At 25.4% G+C, this 25500-nt stretch overlaps 2 protein-coding genes and 1 long non-coding RNA gene across 4 annotated transcripts; all 3 read left to right on the top strand.

Moving 5' to 3' along the window:
• Positions 1-1949: 1949 nt before the first annotated feature.
• Positions 1950-17831, top strand: LOC114121702 (uncharacterized). Its single transcript, XM_050203859.1, has 16 exons — positions 1950-2215; positions 3644-3720; positions 3989-4306; positions 4514-4661; positions 4748-4914; positions 5128-5241; positions 6289-6440; positions 6515-6673; positions 10828-10931; positions 15013-15089; positions 15468-15659; positions 15800-15947; positions 16081-16247; positions 16497-16610; positions 17015-17163; positions 17236-17831. The coding sequence occupies exons 2-16, from the start codon at positions 3651-3653 to the stop codon at positions 17395-17397; spliced, it is 2241 nt and encodes a 746-aa protein (XP_050059816.1). The 5' UTR covers positions 1950-2215; positions 3644-3650; the 3' UTR covers positions 17398-17831.
• Positions 9313-12391, top strand: LOC126550661 (uncharacterized). 2 transcript variants are annotated; one of them, XR_007604741.1, is made up of 4 exons: positions 9313-9965; positions 10044-10276; positions 10559-10746; positions 10828-12391. It is a non-coding gene; the product is annotated as an uncharacterized LOC126550661 (long non-coding RNA). The 2 variants fall into 2 exon arrangements; XR_007604740.1 differs by having other exon boundaries at positions 10044-10379.
• Positions 17832-20405: 2574 nt separating the features above from the next.
• On the top strand, positions 20406-25322 carry LOC114128047 (venom protease-like). The gene is made up of 8 exons (XM_027992458.2): positions 20406-20616; positions 21610-21699; positions 21942-22088; positions 22204-22351; positions 22925-23091; positions 23388-23489; positions 23735-23877; positions 24894-25322. Exons 2-8 carry the CDS (start codon positions 21630-21632, stop codon positions 25038-25040), a joined length of 924 nt encoding a protein of 307 aa, XP_027848259.2. The 5' UTR covers positions 20406-20616; positions 21610-21629; the 3' UTR covers positions 25041-25322.
• Positions 25323-25500: the final 178 nt, after the last annotated feature.

Raw genomic sequence — 25500 nt, 5'->3', positions numbered from 1 at the left:
AATAATGGTATCGCTGCCAATCATATTATGTATAGATCTTACGGCGTATTGAGGTATTTTGAAATCGATCATAATTTGATGGAATGCTAATAAAACTCGATAGTCACGGACTCGCGTAATTCTCATAGTTTAACGAGTATGAAATAATCACATGATTCTTTACAGTATACGGGATACACCACTACGTCATTGGTAACTATTAAAAATAATAGTAAGTCGTTTGGTTTTTCGCGAACGAGATTTTATAACCACGTAGGTATAATGAGATGCTTTAGTTCAAACTGGCCGAATACTCTAATTATCTAATAGATTTGATTGCTGTTCGAATGTGTATAACTTCTCTCGTAGTAAAGCCTTTAATGGAGTAAATGCGAGTGACACAGAACAACAACCCTTGAATATTGATATCATACTAATATTTTATTCTAAAGTTATTTACAGTAGAGATATAAAAATAGGTCAGGTCCTCAGAGATATATAGGTGTACAGAAAAGTGTTACATATACATATATAGTATATACGAAAAAGAATGTATAGGGAAAGATTCATAAAATACTATTTTAGTAGGTAGCTATATTTTACAATCTACGTTATGGTTCCAGTAGTGGCAACAGGGTGTATTTTAAATCGTGTTGCTTTTATTATTATAATTGACTTAAAATATTAAGGTCTATAGTTTCGTATTCGATTAATCAATAGAGTTTAGTTTCTTAAATACCAACTATAACTACTTATGGTACTTGTTCTGATTAAATTTCAGTTTATTATATTTATGCACATTCACACAATTATAATATGTATAATACTAGAATAATATTAATATGGCTAGGTATAAATAGTACCTGATGAATGGAAAAATAGTAAATTGCACCCAAAACATTTGGTTTGAATTTATTTTATGTAATAAATTGTACCTGTCGTATTTTTAAGTCGCTATAAAATAGAGTATTTTTTCCGATCTTCCAGTGACATCCTCGATCGCATTTCGGTCACAACCTTAGTGGACTCAATGTGGTTAAAAATTTTTGCTCGTCAACTTCGTGGTTATGATTTATATTTTTTCAGTTGTATTACTGACTTTTCCTAATTTTTTTAAAAATACTTAACCCAATTTTATGCTACATCATCGTTTTGTTTCATATGAAAATAAATAAATAATTCACGTTTTAATTTTGATTATTAAACCATAACATAATTTTGTTTATGTACGAACAACTGATTCGTTATAATATACCTCTCATAGCAATATTATTATTAAAACCTATAAAGTTCATTATATACGATAAAAATCGGTTTTACACCAATAAAATGTACAACAGTGTATACAATTGATAATAATATAAGATCGAGGTCACTCGGGGGTGCAAATTATTATACCTACTCAAAATAGATATCGAAAAACGTCAGGGGTATTATATACTATATAACATACCCTTCTCTTATCAGTGGTCGTGAGAGTTAAAAATTATAATCGATCGCAAATATAACCCGCATTGAATTTTAGACACATATTATTAATAACCTTATAAAGTATAGATCCACCGAATATTTTATGAGTATTGAAAGTATATAATTAGTAGAGGTCGAAAATATTGTAATTTTTTTTTGTAATTACCGTTAGTCACACAACTATAATTTCGTCGTTTGATGTGCCTCAATTCTACGTCTTATCTGTGGGTAAACACCGTAACCGTAGCGAGAAAATTCCATAATACGCCTCTCGGTAGAATCAAATTAATCTTCACCCCTCCAAAATCGGATACTTATCAGTGCGCGCGAATCGCCGCCAAGTACACCTGTGATGCGAATTTTCATTGGACGTATAAACACAAACACGCGACGTCACACATTGACCGGTGTTTTCCATACCGGTTAAACCCGTTGGCGGTATAAAATAATAACAAAAATAAAAATTCGCATAGTTTAATATATAACATTGTAAAACAGCAATCGGTTCATCATTTTGCCGCACACTATCATCGCGGCAACATCGGCGTGGACGTACGGCGCTCGAAAATGTACATTGGCGTACTCGAATCATAGGCGAACGTTGGGCGTCATATTGGAGTCGAGAAATTTTTTTTTGTTTCGATAGTGTCCATTGACGTAAAAACTATTTAGCGAATAGTATTAATATTACAATATTATTATTGTCGTCTACTGCAATTACGAGGAATACTGCTGCTAACGATCGCATACCAGAAACATTGAACTAGTGAGTACTTACAAGATCATATTTGACACGATAATCATTACAATAATGCTTTGACAATGATATTGAATTCCATCATACGTCTGAGCCAAACATTTAAATAATATTCCAAATGAAAAATAAAGCGTTTTTAAAAATAAAAAAACCGCAAACGAGCAAAAGATATTAAGTATGAAAACCAAATATCGTCAGTAATGTAATACCATTATAAAGCATTTAAGTAATCGATATTTTATCCAATTTTTATTATAATCCGAACTAGCTAACTGCCTATATAATTATATTCTGGTATAGATAATAATATTAACCACTTTGTATTTATATACAATTTCATACTATAAATAGTGTAAACATTTCATAAAAATAACAATTGAAGGACGAATTCACGAACGACGAAAAAACTATAAAACTGGTTTGTAGTAATATTAAATATGAGGTTTTCACATGGCTTAACACTTTAATTTGAAAATTAAAATCCTATGTATTTGAATTATATTATTATATTGTTTATTACTCTATGGTAATTTATAAAGTACATGATTATACATAATCAAACTCAACATTATCACTTGTGATGTTAACATCGAGTAAAAAAGGTCTAGTACTCTTATTGTTATTATAATTTATATAAAATAAAATTCAATATTATCATCCTTGTCTGAAACAAACACTCACAGTGTATTTTATTTGCCTATTATTTACGCCGTATAATTTTTCAGTTCATCTATAAGGCCATAAATATTTTTACGTTGTCGATAATTTTTTATGTTGTAACTGTATTTGTAATATTTGTAATTAAATTGTACTACTAATAATTTGTTTGGTAAGTATTTGGTACGATTTTCCTTACATCAGCAAATGTTTCAATACTAAACAAGTAGTAGATAATGTACATACTACTTACCATGAACATTGATTGGTGCTAGCAATTTTGTTTATAAGAGATGTTCGATAATATAGGTATTAAGTAAATTTCTTGAAAATCTCGTAATTTGTTGAATTCTAACGTATTTGTATGTTTTTATAATTTTTAATAGGCGTCTATATAAGTATCACTTAATTAGTGGAATTCATTACAAAAATAAAATAAGTTTATTAATCTGTTAAAAGAATCAAAAGTTGTATAAAGTATATTTTTTTGTATTATAAACTACTAACTTGATATGTTATTTTATCATAAATTATGTTTAATAATCATACAATTGTAACAAAGCTACTAGACAATTTATAAATATTATCACACAAACATTTTTTATTATCTACGACCATTAATTATTGTAATTTAAAAAAAGAGAAAATAATAATAGTAATAATTTTAAAGTAGTTTATTAAACAATATTATAAACGTATGTATAAATAAATGTAATTAATTTAATTATAAGAAAGATATTATATTCATGTTTATAATAAAATATTGTTTTTCGTTTTCAGTTTAAACATGACAAAAGAAAAGTATTTTATTATTTTAACATTCATTTTTGGAATGGCAACAGCTCAGTTCAACAATGGTGAGTCATTTTCAATAAAATATTAATATTTATTTATTTTTACAAAACTGATTTATTTTTCAATGTTGAGCACATTTTTAATTTTGCCACCGATGGTACCATTTATTAACATACTATAACGTCTACAACGTTTTAAATTTTAAGAAGATTGTATCCGGTTTGTTATTCAGTGTACTTGACATTTCGAATATATAAATCACCATCAGTAGTGGAAACAAATAACCGTCACAATAATAACACTAATATTTGGTTTTATTCTCATCGACAGAATGCAATACTCCAAATTTTGAAAAAGGGATTTGTGTCGATATTAAGCGCTGTCCAAAGTTACTAACTCTATTAGAAAATCAAAGACACGTGCCGTCTGTTTTGGTCTACCTTAAGAAATCCTTCTGTGGATTTGAAGGCAGAAATACAAAAGTATGTTGTGCTTTGGAAGATAATGTAACACCTACAAAACCAAACGTTCAGCAACAAACTGGAAACATTGGTTTGGGTCTTAAATTAAAAATACCGTCGGAAACTACGTGTGGAATAAGCAACGTCACCCGCATTCGAATCATTGGAGGGAACCCATCGGAATTAGGTAAGCATTTTAAAATAAATTTTGAATTTTTTTATAACTATTGATCATTACTATTATTATATGCTATTTTATAACGTCGTCATGTTCATAGACCGTAGTTAAAATATACTAGACTAAATTTAGTTCGTTGATGATTAGTGGTTATAAAAATTAGTTATTGACTGAATCGTTATAATAACTTTTAACATATACTATTATTTTATTTAGGGTCTTGGCCTTGGATAGCAGCTTTGGGCTATCAGAGTTTAAATAAAAATAACCGTGCGATACAGTGGAATTGCGGTGGTACATTAATAACAAACTCACTCGTGCTAACAGCCGCACACTGTGTTCACAATATTAAGAACGCAAAAATGTAAGTAAATGAATTAGATTGCCATGCCTAAAATTATTGTTTTAAATCTTGCACCTATCGAGAATACGAATGTTTTAATTTTTCAGGACTACTGTACGGTTAGGCGAGTTAGATTTAGATCCTGAAGTCATGGACAACGCAATGCCATTAGACGTTCCGGTCGAACGTATCATCATTCACGAGCAATATAACGAAAACAAGATAGCCAATGACATAGCATTAGTTAAATTAAAAAATAGTGTCACTTTTAACGGTGAGTTTTTAAATATTCTCCTTATTAATTGTTCATTAGTCTGTAATGTGTTATACGATCACTGTACAATAGTCTTAAAACATGACGTGTAAAGCCCCAGAAAGCAATATAAGAGAAATGCTCATAACGTTTTGAAAAGAAATAATATTTTTGTGGTTTTAATATATATTTTTGTAGATATATTATAATATTTATATTCCATATTTTGTTTAGAATTGATACAACCTATATGTATGCCAATGTCTTCAGCTATGAAAAACATAGATATGTCGAGAAGTTTGCCATTTGTTGCCGGTTGGGGTACCACTCTACCTACGTTTTCTTACAGTAAGTGATAATATTAGTAAAAATAACTACTTAGTAATAATACTTATTATATTTATAACGTATTATAACAATTTATTCGCAAGAACAACTACTCAAATATTTGATTTAAAACTGGAATTTTTTATATATTTTTGGGAGTTTATCAATTGCTTTTAAAATTACTTTTTTATACAGTATCTAGGTACCAATTTTGTCCAAAATATTTTAAATAGGTATCTAAGGAAAAAATATTAGTTATACTTATAAATTATAATATTATATAACGAATTAATACACTAACCTATTTTATTGTTAGTGTTAATTCATAATAATATAATATAAATAAGTAAATCTTATTTCTTCATATTTAACAAGTTACTTTTAGATCGTCAATTATTCAAAATTAAAGTCATACTAATTTATAGTTACGTTATAAAAATTCACATTTTCACTTTTTTACGATAATAATATAGAATAATGCACTTCGTTAATTTTTGTAGTATAACGTCTAACAATGTAGTATACAATATATTATAACCAGTAACTTTAACAAGTTATCAATTGATAAGTTTTAAATAATTACGCATTTTTGTGTGTAGTTGTTTATGACGTTTATATTGATGTAATTTGATCGAACAACAATAATTCCATATTTAAAGGAAGGGAAATTTATATTTAAGCACAACTGGTATACACACCTTTAATAAAAATTTTATTTTATTATTTTAGACTCAAAAAAAAAAAAAAACCTTATTTTCCACGTTTTTATTAGACTTTTTTGTAACGGTTTTGTCTTAAAAGTGGGTGTGAAAATTGACTTCATGACAGAAAAATCGTAGAAATATCAAAAAAATATAAACTTTTATTAGAATGTACTATAAGGCGTATATATTATATAATTTATTTTTTTGTGATCTGGCTAATGTTAGTTTATGTTAAAATATAATATTATATATTATAGTGAAGAATATATGACAATGTTTACAGTAAATGCTTTTCATTCGCTTAAAATTGACTACATGTATAAACAAAATAGTATTGTCATTTGTCATTACTATTATTATTTAGGTTTTCCGAGAGTAACTACATTGATGGAAGTTCAAGTTCCAATAACAAGCACTAAGCAATGTAAAGATGCATATGCAAACGAACCAGCTGCAGTAATTGACGACAGAGTGCTATGTGCTGGATTTCCAGAGGGAGGAAAAGACTCATGCAGAGTAATTGACTTATTTAATTTTATATAGAAAATATCATTTAACTTATCAATTTTTCAAATTTTAATTGATTTCAGGGTGATTCAGGAGGTCCATTAATGTTTCCAAAAGGAAAACAATATTATTTGATGGGTATTGTTTCTTTCGGGCATAAAAGATGTGGCGAACCAGGATTCCCAGGCGTGTACACTAGGCTACCTTCTTTCATGGATTGGGTTATTGATAAAATAGGTAAAAACTGAGTTCCATGAATGCATAATTCATCGTAAAGTCATAACTTTCTTCATAATTTTTATATTTTCCTGCATCATGAAGGCAGTTTGGCCAGTTTGGTAATAATCAATGTAATTATTCCATGAATAAATCAGTCTGTAATAATTTGATTTATTATATAATTTATTATTTTTGACAGTTACATAAGAAATATATGATAAATTATTTGTACAAAATATTGGAATTTTTTATATTGGCTAATATAGTAATGATAGTGAAAATCATATAAATTTAATTGTTGTATGATTTAAATTTTAGAAATATTAAGTTTGAACGCTTTCACTTATATGTAACAGCTAGAGTCACCATTCGAATAAACATTATTTCTGTACCCAGTAAAGTGTTTTTTAACCTTTAACGTTTTACTGTAAAAATATATATGTATATTTACATACCTATTATAAATACACATATATGTAAATTAATTTCCAGTTACGGCCTTGTTTGAATAGACTTCGTATTGGATTCTTATTTATATATAAGTGAAGGAAATTGGTTTATTATTTGACATTTTTTGTAATTTGTATAAATATTTTAATGACATGGTTCTTTACATAATATAACAGAAACACATTCTGCATTTTAAATTTTACATATTATTTCGATATTTTGAACATTATTTATTTATATTACACCTCCAAATTAATTTTATATTAATGGACTTGTGTAATTTATTAAATCGTTAGAATATAACGTATAAATATATATTTATATTCCTTAGTAAAGTTTTGGAGAACAACTTATTTAAAAATTGTCGATATTTTTTAGTTATTTATTTTTTTAAATTATATGTTAATAACATTTATATCTTAGTCAAGACTTTGAAAATGTAATAAACGATTCTATAAATAATAGGTTTTTTTAACAGCAATAAATTTTGAAATATAAAAAATATATTTTTAATACTTAAAATATTGTTTTATAACTATTGATCACCTCTGTTAAAAATTAATAAATATTTGTATCGACTATCGAGACTTCACTCTCTGAACGAAAACCATATCCACTCCTAAAATACTTGTGTAGCCAATAGCCATAAGTGTATGGCTTGCCCTTCTAGGTAGTATTAAAGTCGTTTCGTGACGGTTTCTGCTTCATATAATTCGTCTTCAGTTCCAATGTATGATTTATCCAATGCAGAGTTGGATTGTCTAGTCATAACTTATAAGTTTGTCTATATTTATACAAATACAACACATTAAGTGGTTGATTAAAAATATAATATATTATAGACGTTGTCCATATGACGAAAGAAAATCATCTATAGAGGTAAAATTTAGTTTTACAATTAATTTAAATCCTTCAATTATATAATATAAATGAACCGCCGATTCACTCCAATGACTCGACAGGTGATGACTGGTAGAAAATTATATTTAAAAATAAATTATTTTCAGAAAATTGTTAATATAACCTCATTTTTATATCAAATATTTTTAAGGACACAAAATATTTAGGATAAATTAATATTTTGAAAAGTAAGTAGTGTGAAAACTGGGTAATGCAGCTAATATTCACCCATCTACAACGAAACAATACATTTTTTGAAACTATAATTATTAACAAACTTCAGTGTTTTAATATTTATGTAAGTAAAACTCAAAAATGTATTTAAATTCAATAGAATGATAAAATATTGAAGAACGAAGAACTTTTAATAGAAACATACACAACTGGTTTGCAATATTATCATATACATATAATATAACATGAATATACTGAGATATATATTAGTTTATTCCGTATACTCGTGTCAATTATCTGCAGTGCAACGTGAAAGATTTTTGCGGGACATTTTTTTTTAATGTTTCTCATACGAAGTATTATTATAATTTAATATATTTTAAAGTGAAAAAGATTAAACGTTGCCAATTTTTCATGTACTAGAGTATATTATACAAATACGATAACATAATTTATTATAAAAATGGTATCATTTGTACATACATTTCATATTTTAAATCATTAATTAATGTATATATATTATATTTTTAACTAGACTATGGAAAATAAAAGTATCTCAATTTGTTACTACTAAATTATTTAGTAAATAAAATTTTAATTAATGTTAGGTTCTAGGTAAAAAAAAAAAATTAATCGCAGAAAGTTAAAACATTCCACCAGTAATTAAATTATTTTCTATACATAGAGTAATTTTTAATACATTCACACTAATTTTAAGCGATTTATAGGTTATTGAAAATTTTGATTTTTTTCTCTTTTGGGTTAGTCAAAAATCCTTTGAAGTTAACATAATAAAAGTAGTTTTTGTAGTTTGAAACTTTTAAAATGTAATTTAATACATTGTTAGGTAATTTAATACTAAGCTTCTCATAAGTAGTTCTTACTTTAACCTAAAAATTATAAAAAATATTCAAACACGATTTCTCTTATAGACGTTTTAAATTCAAGTATTCAAAGAAGTTGGATAGTTATATAAACAAAAAATAATCATATTAGTTATTTTGTTGTAATTTAAAAATATTCGCCTATACTTGAAATGTTCACGTATATTTTCAAACGATATATTTACTATACAAAATTATAATACCAAAATACTTAGACTATTTTTAATCTATATTCTAATTATACCGTATTACTAATATAGTAAATACATTGTTATTGTATCAATATAAATATATAATGAAATATATTTAATAATATTGGCTGACAAATCGATTTGTCAATCAATATGACCACTTTGCAAAGAATCGTTTTTCGTGTATAATAATGTATTATTTAATTCAAATCAGAACCGGCTCAAGTGTTTCAATACACTTAGGCAAACTTGAGTTTTGCCACCCCTTACATACTACATCAAACATTTTTTTTTATCTATAATACGAAAATATTAAATGCCGCTCTAGGCGTGGGCCTATGTCACCTACCCCTTGAGCTGTGTCTGATTCAAATACATATGCATTATAGTAACTTATATAACTCAACGACTAGGACACGCGACACCTATTTTACAATAGAGTGGTTATACTTACTTGCCTACTTTTATAAATTTCTATTCTTACCAAGTGACGATGATTGAAAATAAAACGTTATGTCAAATATAATAGTTTTTTTTTAAAAATTTGAATTAATCTTTAGATTATAAAATGTAATATAATTTCTGACGTGCAGATTACAATGCAATAGTTTATTTTTGAAGTTTTAACATGACGTGGAAATACCAATATTTCATTTTTACGACATTTACCTATGATAAATTGGAGTGATAACTGAATATCTTAATATTTAATAATGGTAAGCTTATTTTTAATGTTATCAATGTTATAACGAGCTTGAAAATCAATGCCTAATACCATTGTTGATTTTTTTTAGTGATTGTACAATACGACGTTCACCGAACAATGAAAATGACGTTTGTATTGATGTTAAGCATTGTAAAAAGTTGCGAATGCTGCTGGAAAACTAGAGACAAATCCTATTAATCATGGCTTTTCTGAAGAAATCCTTTTGTGGACACGAAAATGGAATTACAAAATTATTCTATGACTTGGAAAATACATTTTCAGATGAATTGAAACCAATCAACATAAAAGAGTCTTTAAGTGGTATAAAGATTAAATTATAAAAATTTCCATCACAAAAAACGTGCGCCAACATATAGTAATTCCATTAACAATCGAATATCTTGCGGGATACAATCTATATTAGGTTTAAACCTTATTAAAATAAATTAACTGAAATTTATTTTAATTATTATTTACTATCCATAATATTATACTTGTAGTATATTATTATATTAATGTATTAACTGATAACATATTATGGTGAAGTAGAAAATTACGAATTCTCCGAAACGTTGACTTCACTAATATTAAACTATTTTATAGGATCTTGACCTTCAATGATGTTCATAGCATACCAGGATTTAAAATATAGTCAAAAATTACATTGGCTGTGTGATGTTGATTAAAAAATATACACGTATTAAAGCGGCGCAATGTATAGCTATTCGAAACACTGTTAGATTCTAAGTAATTACAGTATATCTTAAGTACATTGCACATCCGTTTCAATAGTTATGTATTATTCACAATTCACAAATTCATTAATCTGGTGGTATTTAGTATTTTTAACTGTACGCCCTTTTTTATTTTAGTATTTTAAAACAGTGGTGCGCTTAGGAGATTTGTATTTGGATTTTAATGTCAACGATGAAGCAACACCGTTAGATGTTCAAATGGATAGTATGATACACGAGATGTACAGCACTCGAAAAAACATTAATGCCATTGCGATATTGAAATGAAAAGACGGCGTTTCCTAAGACAGTAATTAAACTAATTTTATGACTGGATGGCATAATATATATTATAATAATTCGAATCTTAAGTTAATAATGCGTTTGCTATATTTATGTAGGTATTCGAAAGATTATATTTATTTGTTTAAAAACGATTTTTTGATTTAAGATTAAAATTTATTTTATTTGAGAACAAGAGTTCTTCGATTGCTTGAAATGGTTATAGAGAATGGCTATTTAGTGTTATAAAATGATTATAGACTAATGAGTAATGATACATTTGTTAAGCTCGTCACGTAACATGAAAAGACCAAAATATGTCCTTTTAAAACAGGATTGTTTATTTTTTGAGAACCATACTATGACCATTATACCAACAAACCTCCATATTATTATAAGGGCATAAAAAAAAAGACTTGTACACGATATAAAATTTAGTGAATATTTTTACAGTTTTATATTATTAAAAGATTATTGAAACGATTATTGTCAATAAATATAAACAACAGATGAACTTCGAATGTAGTTAAAAAATTGTGATGTATTGAGTATGTATATTGCACAGTCTTAGTATTATGAATCTATACGGCTTTAGTAATTTTGATCACAACCCTTAGCTAACAAATAAATATCATTTGCTAAATATTTTTGGAAATATAAAAATATTATATTGTTTTTGGAGATTTTTTTTTTTAGAGTTAAGCTTAAATTGTTTGTCTGTTCTATATTTATATAAATATGATTATCTTACTGCATAACATAATTATACTTAAAAATAAAATATTGAACTACGTTAGCCCAAAGCTTAGTATACGACGACCAACTACACAAATAAAAAACAGGTTTTTGATTTAATAACATTATAATATGAGTAAGTATGTAAATATTTTTATTTTGATCACCGCAAGTACAAAAACGCAGCCAGAGTAATGCTACAATTTTTTTCACACATTTGTTTACAGCTTAAATATTTTTACATCTTTAATAATTATTAACAATATATTATTAATACTACAGGTTTTACATATGAAATATCAGATGGATCGTGTGTACAGATTGCGTTTCCACGTAAAATAAATTGTACCCATACTCAAAATAAGTATTTTTTATGCAGGTGGTTTGTTTAACTGGTAGGTAATAGTTACATACAAATTAAAAATAGCAGTGAGCTCAAAATTAATAATCTTTTCGTTTCAATTTTTATAATGGGATAATCGACAAATGAAGGACGAATACAGTAATTAAAATCTGGTTTGTAACGAAATATCTAAAATAATTTAATGTTCTCATTTAAAAACACAAAAAAACGATCTTACGATGATCGTTAAATTTTAAAGTAATTTATATTTTGATTACGGCATATCATTTTTCATTATCATATTATAAAGCTAAATGCGTAGTATATTAATAAATACATCATGTACCTATATATATTATTATTATATTGAAATAAATAAAATAAGAAAACTTATAAAATCTGTTGTTAGAACATGGAATTCGTAATAATATGAAAAAGACTTCAAGAAAAATTATCGAATAATAATAAAGATTTACAATTATATTCATACAAAAAAAAAAAAAATAATAATATTGAAATATTCTTAAAAAATTATATTTTATATATGCCAATTTATTCAAATATATATTTTGGTTAGAATATTTTCAGAGCTAATTCATTATGTAAGATTATTTGATTCAATAGACTTATAAATGAAAAATGTATTTTTTTCTTGATCGATATATTTAAATCATTATTGTTTATAATATTATATAATTTAATTTGTACATAGTATTCTCGTTGTTTTTAAAACTTAAGTAATTTTGAAAATTTATGTATTTTAAATTACAAGAATATCAAAGAATATTTTAGTTTTATGAATGTATATGCATCACGAAAATTAATCGAAAAAATGTTTCAATTATTGTCAAGTTTGAAGATGTTTTCGAATAGCATATTGATTTAAATTTGTACCAACCTACTACAGAAAGATAAAAAATTAATAAAAAAAATAAATTAAAAAACAGGAATTTTAAGGTGGACCTAGTTTTTCAGTTTTTGACATAACCATTATATATAGTAATAACTCAAAAACGAATTATTTATATTGTACTATAATCTTACAGGTATTATGACAATAATATTATCCTTGTATATTACATTTCAAAATCATAAATTACGGAGAACAGAAACAAGGAAATGTGAAAATACCTAACTCGTATATAGAGTGTAACTTTTCCTCATTTTATTTAATTATTTTTATAATTTATATTTTGTAGAGCTGAAAATTAAACACAAGGTTAATACTAAATCATGTATATGATATGTTGACTATTCAGTATTCAACTATAGTTAATATACAGTTCAGTTAAATTAGCTAATGGATATAATTCATTTGTAAAGCTACTATAATAAATTGCATTAAAAAAAAAAAAAAAAAAATGATTTTCATCTCAGTTTACTAAAATAATTATAAAATCATGGTTTTAAACTGTAGGTTTTCGTTATCCAAACTTTCTAAATAAATATAATTAAAAAATAAAAATATAAAAACAGAATATTGATCCTTCTGATAAGTGTAGACATCTAGAATTTACTATAAAATAGAATGTCTCATGTTTAGGATATTAGATTAAAATTGGTTTCATTATGTCACAGACTTACAACAAAATATCTATGAATAATTAAACCTTATAATTTACTAATATAGTATCCATATTATTTTACTTAATTAGTTGTATATAAGAATTACCAATCAGAAAAAAAATATTGAAGTATATACTGCTGATCTATTATACCTGTGAATTTCAACGTGAACAACGTTAGTAAAAGATTTATATTAGGTTTTTACATCCACTATAATTTAATCATTTAATTATTTCTCCTCCCCCCCCCCTTAAGTTATTCATAACTGCTATCAAACTAAAAAATCGAGTTTAATCACCGGAAAAACCGTTTCACCCCTCCAAAATTGGAACGTAACTGCTCAAAAAGTTCACATAGATACACGAATTAGCTATACCTGTTCACAATAACGGTGTGTTTGTGTACCATAATATTTCAGACAGTATTCTTCGGTGTAGTTAAACTCGTCGATAGTTTGTAATAAAAGTTTTCTTTGATTTATAATATAGTCTTGTTACTCTGCTGATAACAGATTTAACGCTTATCAAAAAATATACAAATGTAAACGACGACATCGACGGAACAGAAAAAACTATACAGGTACCTATCTATTTTATACCTATTATTATTTATATTATATATTCTACTTAAATATGAATTTTTATATTTCGATAAAATAATACACTTAGCCATATTATAGGTACGTTAGAATGAATAAAGACAACAAAGACCTCACAAATGTTTTTGTAGGTACTAAGGTTCCTATGAGAAAGTTTAATTAAAAATTGAATGATGATTAATTATTCAAACATAAAATTATAAAATATAAAATACTACTATTACTAGACGTGTATAGTTAAATGTTATTAAATTTAACACATTCAGCAGATATTAATAATTATTACTTACTATAAAAATTTAGTAAAAACGTATGCTGGTAAAATGCTATATTATAGAACATTACATATTTTATATTTATATTTCTTGTATGTATATATATAAAGAATTATTTCAAAATGTATAAAGTGAATGTAATGGTTGTATATTTTAAACATCAGATAACATGTATCAGAATTTAAATAATTTATAAATAATAAATCGCCCAACATAATTTATTCATTATAAAATATATAGGTATGATCACGGCGTTAGGTTAGGTTATGAAATCGTTTTTTTATTATAGTAAAAATAATAAAATCTACTCAATCAAAAGTGTAGAATTATGATGACATTGATCGGATGTAGAAGAAATATGCATAGTGATAAATAATCATAAAGTATAACTACCATAATATCTACTAACCTAAGTATTGTGTAATGATGTTTTAATTTATATTTGGAAATTAAAAAACTATTGTCTACACAGTTATAAAATTATAACATTTAGACTTTATTATAGAAATAATTTTTATTTGCAGTCTCAATATGAAGAAAGAACAATATTTTATTTTTGTGACCTTTATAATCAGAATGATAACTTCTCTGCCCTATAGCGGTGAGTAAATAAACCATACTATTAAAATTCAAACTTATTTTCAATATTTTCACAAAAATCTTTTCATCGCAAAATCAAAATGATATAAAATGGTCAGAAATATTCGTACTTGAATATTACTTAAATTCGGCGTTTTCGTAGTTTAAATAAAGTTTGCTGAAATATTTTTTTTTCACTATTATATAATATACGTCATAGGTACCTACTCTGAATTTTTCAGCTTTATTTTGAAAAACTCATAACACTTCTTATTCTAAAAAATAACCACAAATAATATTTACTTATACTGTAATATACTATAGATAAATTGATACATATAATCATAAAATTTTCATTGGTCAGTTTAAATTTTGTAAATTTTGTTGTTTTTGTTTTTAGGAATTGTATTTATAGATTCGACTGAATCAATAGGTCAAGTAAGATTAAGTACTTCCTATTTAGAGTTCGCGTCTACAGTTACGACAAAAGAGAGGAGGAAGGATAATGCTTCTAAATTGCCAGCACAATCCATATGTGGCAAAAGAAAAGCCCCAAGCTTTCGAATATTTGGAGGAAGTGAATCAGAATTAGGTAAGAATTTGTTAACTACCATAGATTTTAAATAAATGATATCGATTTTATACTGAGGTACTATGTATAATTTAAACATTTTTAATAAGAAAAATCAAAGACCTAATAATTATTTCTATTAAATTATTATGAATGTCCAGGTGCTTGGCCATGGATGGTAGCCCTAGGATACAAGAATCCAGATGAAAACAAAAGTTCTGTAGAATGGTTATGTAGTGGTACATTAATTTCTAATACACACGTTTTAACTGCCTCCACATGCGTGGCCAACACTGGAAGAAAAGTATTGTAAATAAATCATATTAAGTCAAATTATTATTCAATAATTATCAACTGTTGTTCACGTGTATTTTAAAAATATAATGTACTCGCTACAACACCTATGAGGAACTAAGAAGTACCTATTTTTAATTTGTTACAGAACGGTGGCACGTTTAGGTGAGTTGGACTTGGATAACATGGTCGATGACGGAGCAACACCTTTAGATATTCCGATCAAACGTATTATACAACATGAGGAGTACGACTCACGAAAATCCATCAATAACATTGCAATACTGGTGTTAAAATATAGTGTTACTTTTAACGGTAAGTTTTAGAATAAATATCATTAAATAAAATTTTTGTATTGTAAGCTATTGCCTACGATAGTCATAAGATATGCATTTATACTCATGGAAAAGGTTCATGTACTCAAAAAAATGAGTTTATCATGTATAATATACGACTTAAATAAAACAGTAGGTACTTAAGTAGCAAATAAAAATGCTTAATATTATATTTCCATCATAATAATAAATATTATATTATGTATTAACTATGAATTATTTTTTGCAGAATTGATCCAACCTATTTGCTTACCAACATCGTTGGATATGGGAACTGTCGAATCAGCATATAATATGCCATTTGTTGCAGGTTGGGGAAGTACCAATGCTTCTCCTCAAAAAAGTAATAAAAATATTATATAATTCATAGAACTCCATAAAAATAATTTAATTCTGAGTACAATAAAATATAATTAAGTATTTATTAAATCATTATAATTTTCATCAATAGTTAGCAGTATTTAAGCTTTTATATATTTTTTTAGTCATACATTGACAAACATAATATAAAATGTCTTTAAAAACTCTTTAACTAGGTGATTTAATTTAATTAGTGTACCTATCTAGTTTTTTATTTGAAAAAATAAAACGATTGCTATCAATAAAAATGTATAAGAGTATTGAAAATTGTATGCGGTTTAAGAAAATTAATAATTAATAAGTACATTATAATTAAATTTTTAGTTTAGTATGACAGATTTCAATGATTTGATAATACTTTTAAAAATAAATATTAATTTTATTTAGATAAGACGGGTTCAACGTCTTTAATGGAAGTTCAAATACCGATCTCGAATTTAACAGCATGTAAACAGACATATGCATCTTATAATACCATCATCGATGATAGGGTGATATGTGCTGGATATCCAGAAGGAGGAAAAGACTCTTGTCAGGTATTAATTTTGTATTTTTTTAATTGAAAACAAAAAATTGTTAAATGATTTTTTTATTTCATATTGATTCAGGGCGATTCCGGTAGTCCGTTAATGTGGCTTAAGAGAAAAAAGTTTTATTTGATTGGAATTGTTTCTTATGGTTATAAGGTATGTGGTAATCCAGGTTATCCAGGCGTATACACTAGAGTAGCATCCTATATGGATTGGATTTTAAATACTATAAACAACTAATGCACTTAAACTCTATTTATTTTAAGATTTAAAGTAATTTTAAATAAACTGTACATCTAATAATGATTAATTATACGCTTTATTAATTTATGTAAATTACACTAGAATTTGTGTATTTTATTTAGGTAACAGATAATTATTTTAACGATGTTAAGTATCTAAATAGCTTTTATTAAAATAATTTTTATTTGACCACCGTTATATGGTGTGATTAGCATAGGTACTTATTACTTAATATAATACATAATATTTTCAAATTACATAAAAATAAAACACCGACGACAGATTTGGCTATGAATATCTTCATTTATCGTTTTAAAATATTCTATTTTATTCATTTATATGTATAATTTATGAAAATTAACAATTGTTATTGATGATATATTTGTATACACTTTGCATATTTTTAAATATAACTTTATAATTATTATTTATTTAGTATTCATTATTGAACTGAAAATTGCGAAATAATTCATTTTCCTGATCATTGTGTAAAAACCAGATGTGGCAGAAAGCAAAGTAAAATATCAATTTAATAATTCAAGAAGAGGAGTGTGAAAGAGTCGTTACAAACATCATGTTAAATTTTTCGTCACGAGATGTCTCCTTTATTTTAAAAAGGCTATGACCAAGTTACTAATATGTTTCCCCCAAGACAATTATGATTAAAAAATAGACACTCGGTAGTACAGTAGATCCAAATTTATTTCACAATTTCATAACAATTACTAATTTTTATTATTTGATGATGATGTCATAGAAAGGACCAGGGGCGTAATATTAAGGGGGGGATTAGGGGGATATATCCCCCCAAAACTTTTTTTTACTGCTAACATTTGATGAAAGTATTAATAATGAGTTATCACATTTGCTTATTGTACATATGATACAGATTGTAAGTATATATTTTAAATAAATAAAAAAAAAAAAGTCTGAAAACAGAACATTTTAATATCTTATTATATTATTATCTTATCTTATTGTGATAAATTTACAACAATAGAAGATTATTATCAACAGTGAACCATACTTATTTCTGATGGGAAGTATTTTCTTTGATTATATTATAAAATATAACCGTATGCGAGTTCGTATTTAATCGAATTATTGTTGTCACTATAATAGCCACTAGCCAGTAGGTGGTAAATAGTAAACACCAAACAGTAAATGGTAATACTTGTTGTACACATTATTCATATGAAATATTTCTATTATTCTTTTAGACTATTCAAACGTTAAGTCGTACAATGGAACAAAAAGGAAAAACACTTTTGCTTCCAAAAAAAAAAAAACATTTCATGTTATAAAATTATAATTGATGATCATACCAAGGTGAAAATTACTAAATTATACTCAATATTTTTTTTTCTAATTGTTTGAATGTGATTATTACTTATTATATTAATAATTAAATCCAATAATTAGGATAGGTTAAATGGGTTAAGTATGTTGGCGGTCCACAAAGACATTAAAGTTAATCCTGAAGATGTATTAGATGATGTTTCTAAAAGACCAAGGAAATTTCAAATTGGATCTGGTTTTGTAAAATTATTCAAGCTACCTAAATACCATAAATAAATACTACTTTAATTTTATATTGTATAATAGTTATAACGCAAATGCATGTAGATATTAGAATTAGAAGCACGTCGAGGGAAACTTATGTAATTCCAGTAATTTCTGTATTACTTCCAAACAAAACAAAAATAATTTATACTCAATTATTTGAACTTATAAAAGAGTTTATTCGGAATTGCGATCCCAATATAATTGCTATTGATTTTGAAACTATATTCAAGCTATTAATGATGTTTTCCCTAATAGGTACTCAAATAAGTGGCTGTAATTATCGTTTTAATCAATCTTGAAAAAGTTCTAAATATAGAACTGGTAGATGAGTATAGAGATGATGAAGAAATTTGCCTTTGTACTAGAATATGTTCAACTTTAGTTCTTATTCCACTTAAACATATTAAACAAAGGTTTGATAATAATGATGGAAAGCAATCAAAATAATGGAAAACTTAAAATATTTCACGACTGTTTTGTACAGTCGCTCGAAAGTGCAATAATATCCCAGGATACATTGAATTGTTACCAAAAAAGACACAACTACACAAGACAAACAATACTATTGAAGGTTGGAACAGCAGATTGAACAAAAAAAATAAATAGATCTCGACCAACTTTTTTAACTCTGTACAAATGTCTTAAAACTTGATTTTTAAATAAATATTCTAAAAAAAAAACTTTAAAGCCTGTCAGTTAATATTAAATATAGTATTTATTGCCAGTCTTTAAAAGTGTGAAGGAAAATTATATATTATTGAATTATATAAAAAATATATTGTTTAAAATCCTTATTATTATTATTATAAATACGTCAGTATAATATTGTATATAAATTGGTTGTTCATAGGTATAAAAAAAATGAGTGACCGCAAGAGCTATAAAGATAAAAAAAAAGCAACATTGTCCTCCGCATCTGTACCGAAATCACATAATATAATATTTATATAATAATATTATTCAGGTATTAATAAAAAAATTTACCCATTAATCAATTTTTAATTTCTTTCTCATTAATAATGATAATTATTTATTATACAAGTAATTAAAATTTATGAAAAAATGTGTGATTTTTAACATATAATTTAACATCACTTCAATAAAAATAAATGATTTCAGCATTAACAATAATAAATTAAAAATTAAAAATATATTTTTGCTAAAATTTAAGATTTTTCATTTTAACTACCTACATAAACTTGTATTTTCGATGCAATGACGGTCATCATAATATTTACATAATTTAAACGTGATTTTTATAATTGTCTTATTATTACTCCCCTCTTTAATCAATCACACACCATAATGTTTTAATTTTAAATATAAATTGTGAGTATTATTGACGAAAACAAATCACCCCTCCAAAAAAATCAACATTATATGCTGTATTCCCATACACGATCGACCAATGGTGGTATTCAAGGATTGAAAAAATAACATCGTACCAAAAGGTGTAGCCGCAGTTAAACTTGCTGGTAGTTCGTTACTTTTAGTAATAATAATTAAGTATAGTTATTAATATAGTTTGTATTTGGCTCGGATTGCTAAGACAGTGCTTATCTGCTGGCAACAATTTTTTACAACAGTTAGTACTAAAACAGAAATACGTTCATCATCAAGACCGTGCACGGAAGAAAATAAATAAATTAGGTATTTTATTTTGCATATAAATAATAAGTAATATATTATGTATTTTATTGTTCAATAAACCCGATAAACAAAATGACTATTTATTCATATTTAAGCCTTAGAAAAAAGTGCAATATATAATTTCGAAAAAACCGTAGGATAAAAATACGTGCGTCCGACTAGTTTCGTTTGTTCCGTGTATTGCAAGTCATCAAAAAAATAAAATATACCCTATAACTATCTTGTTTTAGTACATACAAACTGTATTTAGTATAACTAAATGTTAAATATTATATTAACATAAAAATCTTATTATACATATTCTCTCGTTTAGTATTAATCTATCACTGATATATCGTACCATGAACTACACTGTTTAATAGTTACCATAATATTACCGGTAACATAAATTAGCATGTACAATCAATCACTTAAAATGATACTAGTTAAAGTAAATGTTAAGCGAAGTGCTTATGTTTCAAAAAAAAAAAAAATTCGATCATAATATTAAATATTAATTACTATGCATATTAATAATATAATGTAATACAATGTAATATAATTTAAAAAGAGTATTTAAATAACATATAATATTATAATAATTTAATAATTATAATAGATATTCAATTTTTTAGCAAAATATTTATCTCAATGTTAGTAACATTATATTGTATTTACTTATTTTTAATATAAATAAATTATAATTTAAGGTGACTTAGAGAATAAGGAATGGTGATATGAGTAAGTGACCACTATTTATAATCCTCAAGACAAATGTCTACTTACGATTCTGCTAAAAATACTGTATTATATTATGATATTCACAATGCAAACTATACAATTTTGTTTTTTCTTAAAAAATAAGAATCTAAGTTAATCTAAACTACAAACAGCTACCAAATTTTATTACGTATATTCGTAGTTATTATATATTCGTATTTGGAGAATAATATCTACATGCGTCGTGCTGTATAATATGTCAATCGAAATAATTAAATTAAATTTTACTTGCAGTATTGAGTTCAATTATCAACATGGGAAAAGAACAATATTTTATAATCACAACCCTTATAGTCGGAATTGTAACTGCACTTCCTAAAGACCGTAAGTAATTTATGTTTTGTACTTAGAAACTAGGTGAGACTTTAATAATTTTCAAATAGTTTTACAATAATTATAAATTTGTTTAAAATTTACATCTCACCAAAGACTGTATAGCGTAAAATGAATAAATAAATAACTTTTATTTATAATTAATATCCCAGTTCTTATTTTGTATGTGTCGTTCCTTAAAATAAAACTTTATCCAATTGTTTTGAGATCATTATATGTTATTTATATTCTAGATATTGTGTTTATGGATAAATCTAACATACCGAGCAAGACATTTGTTGAAGAATCAAGTTTTGCATCTAAATTGCCATCACAAGCTACGTGTGGTAAAAGAAAGGCACCAAGCTTTCGAATAATGGGAGGAAGTGACTCTGAATTAGGTTGGACATTTTTGTGTATTATTTTAAACTAATTTGTATTTATTCACGAATTAATAAATTACGAATTATTAAGTATAAATTCAATTAAGTTATCTTGGTGTTCACGATCTGACAGGTGCTTGGCCTTGGATGGTAGCTCTCGGATACAAAGATGTAAATAATATCAATAGTTCTATCGAATGGCTATGTAGTGGTACATTAATTTCTAACACACATGTCTTAACTGGCTCTACGTGCTTCAAGAACCCTGAGAGTATGAAATTGTAAGTTAAATTTATAAAAATGTGAGATATTTAACGTGTTGAAGAAAGCTATTTATTAAGGAACAATCATTAAGATAATTTTTCATTACGTATACAATAAGTTTTTCTATACGGAAAATATGCAATAATTTGGATTTGATATTTTTTTATTTAAAAGAGGAACACTTTATTCAGATCGTAACTGAACTCTGATTTTAAAATAAGCTTTTAATGTTGATTGAAAAATACGAATGTTTAACTATCTAGAATTCATTGTAAATCCTAGAAAAATTGAATGAGATAAGTTAAAAAATGTGACCCACATACTGTCATAATATACCTAGTAAAATGAAAAATAAATTATCGAAATCTGATCATTTCACTATATGTCTCAGAGTTTTTTCTTCGAGAACAGTTGAAAAGTTTATATACTAAAAATGCATCAGTTTCCGACACCTTTTACTTTTAAGTTAAAATTTGTTTATAGTTTACACTTTCTTTATGAATTTTAATAAATTACGTTTTGAAAACAACATTTAGTTGCCAAAACGCTAATGAGAATCTCATAAAAATTAATTTTTAAATTTGTTACAGGACAGTTGCACGCTTAGGGGAATTGAATTTGGATCCCACAATTGATGATGGGGCAACCCCATTAGATGTTCCAATCGAACGTGTTATACAACATGAAGAATATAACACACCACGTTTTGCCAACGACATTGGATTAATAGTATTGAAAAATAAAGTTAATTTTAACAGTAAGTATTTTTTTAAAAATTAAAATTAAAAAAACTTGTTTGATATCCATGTCTACATTTATATTATCTATTTTTATCAGACATTTCAAACATATATTTTTCTTTATTATTATTAATTATATACATCGATATTATTAACCTGCGTTTAAATAAAATAGATTTATAATAGTGCATTGGCACAAACGTGCAATGTATACTGCGTGGTGGGTGAAATTCGTTTGTAAAAAAAAAAATGTTATTATTTATTTTTAATAAAATTTGATTTATTTATTATTATTTTTTTTTTTTTTTGCTAGCATTTATCCAACCAATATGTTTGCCACTATCGCCAGATATGAAAAATATCGATATGGGAGATAGCTTGCCGTTCGTTGCCGGATGGGGAACTACTGAATCGAGTAAACCAATTATTTATTTACAATAAAATAATTATCGAATATATTTTAGCAATTAGAATGAATCAAATTGGATATTTTTATAATCACTCTTTTTTTTTTTTTAATTACTATAGATTCCAATTAATATTCCAATTATTGAGGAAAAACTTTTATTAAAAAAATTGAATGTCTGTTAAACTTAAAAATAGATATCAAAAAAAAAAGAATTTCATAGTATTTTAAAAATAATTATAAATATTATTCAGGTGGCCCAAGGTCTTCATCTTTAAAAGAGATTCAAATCCCAATTACAAACATGACGGAGTGTAAAAAGTTATATGAAAGCCTAAAGTTTTCAATCGATGACAGAGTAATATGCGCTGGAGAAAAAGGAAAAGACACATGTCAGGTATTTGGTGATGATAGTTCATTTCAATTTTATTTTTAAATTGAGAAGAGTATAGGTAACCACTTTGATGTACATTAGAAGTCAAGTATATATCATCATTGAATATTTCCACTGTATAATGTATATGTATCAATAATATTATAATAAGCCATTGCACACGAAAAATACGAATTTTGAGTAAATATGATCTGTCAGTCCATATATAATTATTAAGTTTATTTATTATATATATAATGTTATTATAAAATAATTTATTCTAATGTATTGTTCGTAGTAGATTAAATATTATTGCTAAAAACTTTGAATATTGTGTGAATAGTATATAAATCACAAACATTAGTTAAAATTCTTATTCTTATTATTTCGTTCATTTAACTTAAAATTTTTAAAAATAAAATAACTGTACTTAAGTAAAGAGTTTTTATAAGTTTAAAAAAACATTTTGAATAATTTTTTTTTTTTTTTGTTCTTACAATATTTTGTAATCAGTATTCAGTACGTATTAACTTTAAAACGTTTTGACTAAGATTATTAATTATTATTAACATCAGAAAAAAAATTTTCTGGTTATGACTAATTATCGTCAAAACATTTTCATCATGTATTAAAACATCAATTTAAATATATGATGAAAATTTCAAGATTTCAGTTTTCTTTTTAATTTATAAGATTCACTAAAATATTTGGTTTTCTTCATATTATTTTTTTGTTTTTATCGATTATTATGAAGAATACTGAAACAATAATTTGTGATATAAGGATCTTTTAAAAAGTACTAAATATACGTATCTAATTAATCTAAAAATCACCATCAAAGTTGAAGTTGAATGTTAAATTATATTTCTGACTAATTTTCGTGTATACAGAGTACAGACAAACGAATTTATTCACATTTATTTTAATAAACATATTGTTATAAATTGTAAAATTTATTAATGAATCTAAAAATTGATAAATTGATAAATAATAATTAATAAGGTATAGTTATAATTACAATTAATTTCAATACGTTTCAGGGTGATTCCGGAGGTCCATTAATGTGGTTGAAAGAAAAACAATTTTATTTGATGGGTATTGTTTCTTTTGGTAAAAAATGTGGAGTTTCCCCGGCCGTGTATACCAATGTGGCTTCATACACTGATTGGATTTTAAAGAATATATAAATTTTAATGTGAACAATTCATACGCTGTAAAATTTTCCAAATATTATATTAGTGTACTAACTGTAGAGGTATATACATATATAACTAAATGATTTATTCACTTAATTAATTCATATAAATTAATTGTGCAATACTTTTCTCGAATGTTATTCTTATCTCATTACTGTTATTAAACTATAATATAATATTTTTTCAGAGAACAACATTTTTAAATATATTATTGATATTTGATTGATTGAGGTATATTTTATGATTAATGAATATATTCATATTTTGTTTCTATGTCTTCTTCCTACTTTATTGATAGTACTGTGTTTAGAATAACAGCATTATATTTATTAAATTTGTGTTATAATCAACTATGTAATTATACGTATTAAGCACTCTTCCAAGTACAAGTAATATTAAAATATATGAAATAATTTGTATTTTTCAACAAAAATTAAACATTTTATTAAAA

Source organism: Aphis gossypii, chromosome 3 (genome assembly GCF_020184175.1).
Source record: "Aphis gossypii isolate Hap1 chromosome 3, ASM2018417v2, whole genome shotgun sequence".
Taxonomy (NCBI): Eukaryota; Metazoa; Arthropoda; class Insecta; order Hemiptera; family Aphididae; genus Aphis; species Aphis gossypii.
This window is presented reverse-complemented; position numbering and strand designations above follow the sequence as displayed.

Excerpts from the sequence above, each read along its gene's own strand:
- LOC114121702 (XM_050203859.1), top strand. The coding sequence starts at position 3,651 with ATGACAAAAGAAAAGTATTTTATTATTTTAACATTCATTTTTGGAATG. Across the intron at positions 6,441-6,514 it reads GAGGAAAAGACTCATGCAGA|GGTGATTCAGGAGGTCCATT; the intron begins GTAATTGACTTA and ends AATTGATTTCAG. Across the intron at positions 16,611-17,014 it reads CAATGCTTCTCCTCAAAAAA|ATAAGACGGGTTCAACGTCT; the intron begins GTAATAAAAATA and ends AATTTTATTTAG.
- LOC114128047 (XM_027992458.2), top strand. The coding sequence starts at position 21,630 with ATGGGAAAAGAACAATATTTTATAATCACAACCCTTATAGTCGGAATT. Across the intron at positions 23,092-23,387 it reads AAATAAAGTTAATTTTAACA|CATTTATCCAACCAATATGT; the intron begins GTAAGTATTTTT and ends TTTTTTTGCTAG. Across the intron at positions 23,490-23,734 it reads ATGGGGAACTACTGAATCGA|GTGGCCCAAGGTCTTCATCT; the intron begins GTAAACCAATTA and ends AATATTATTCAG.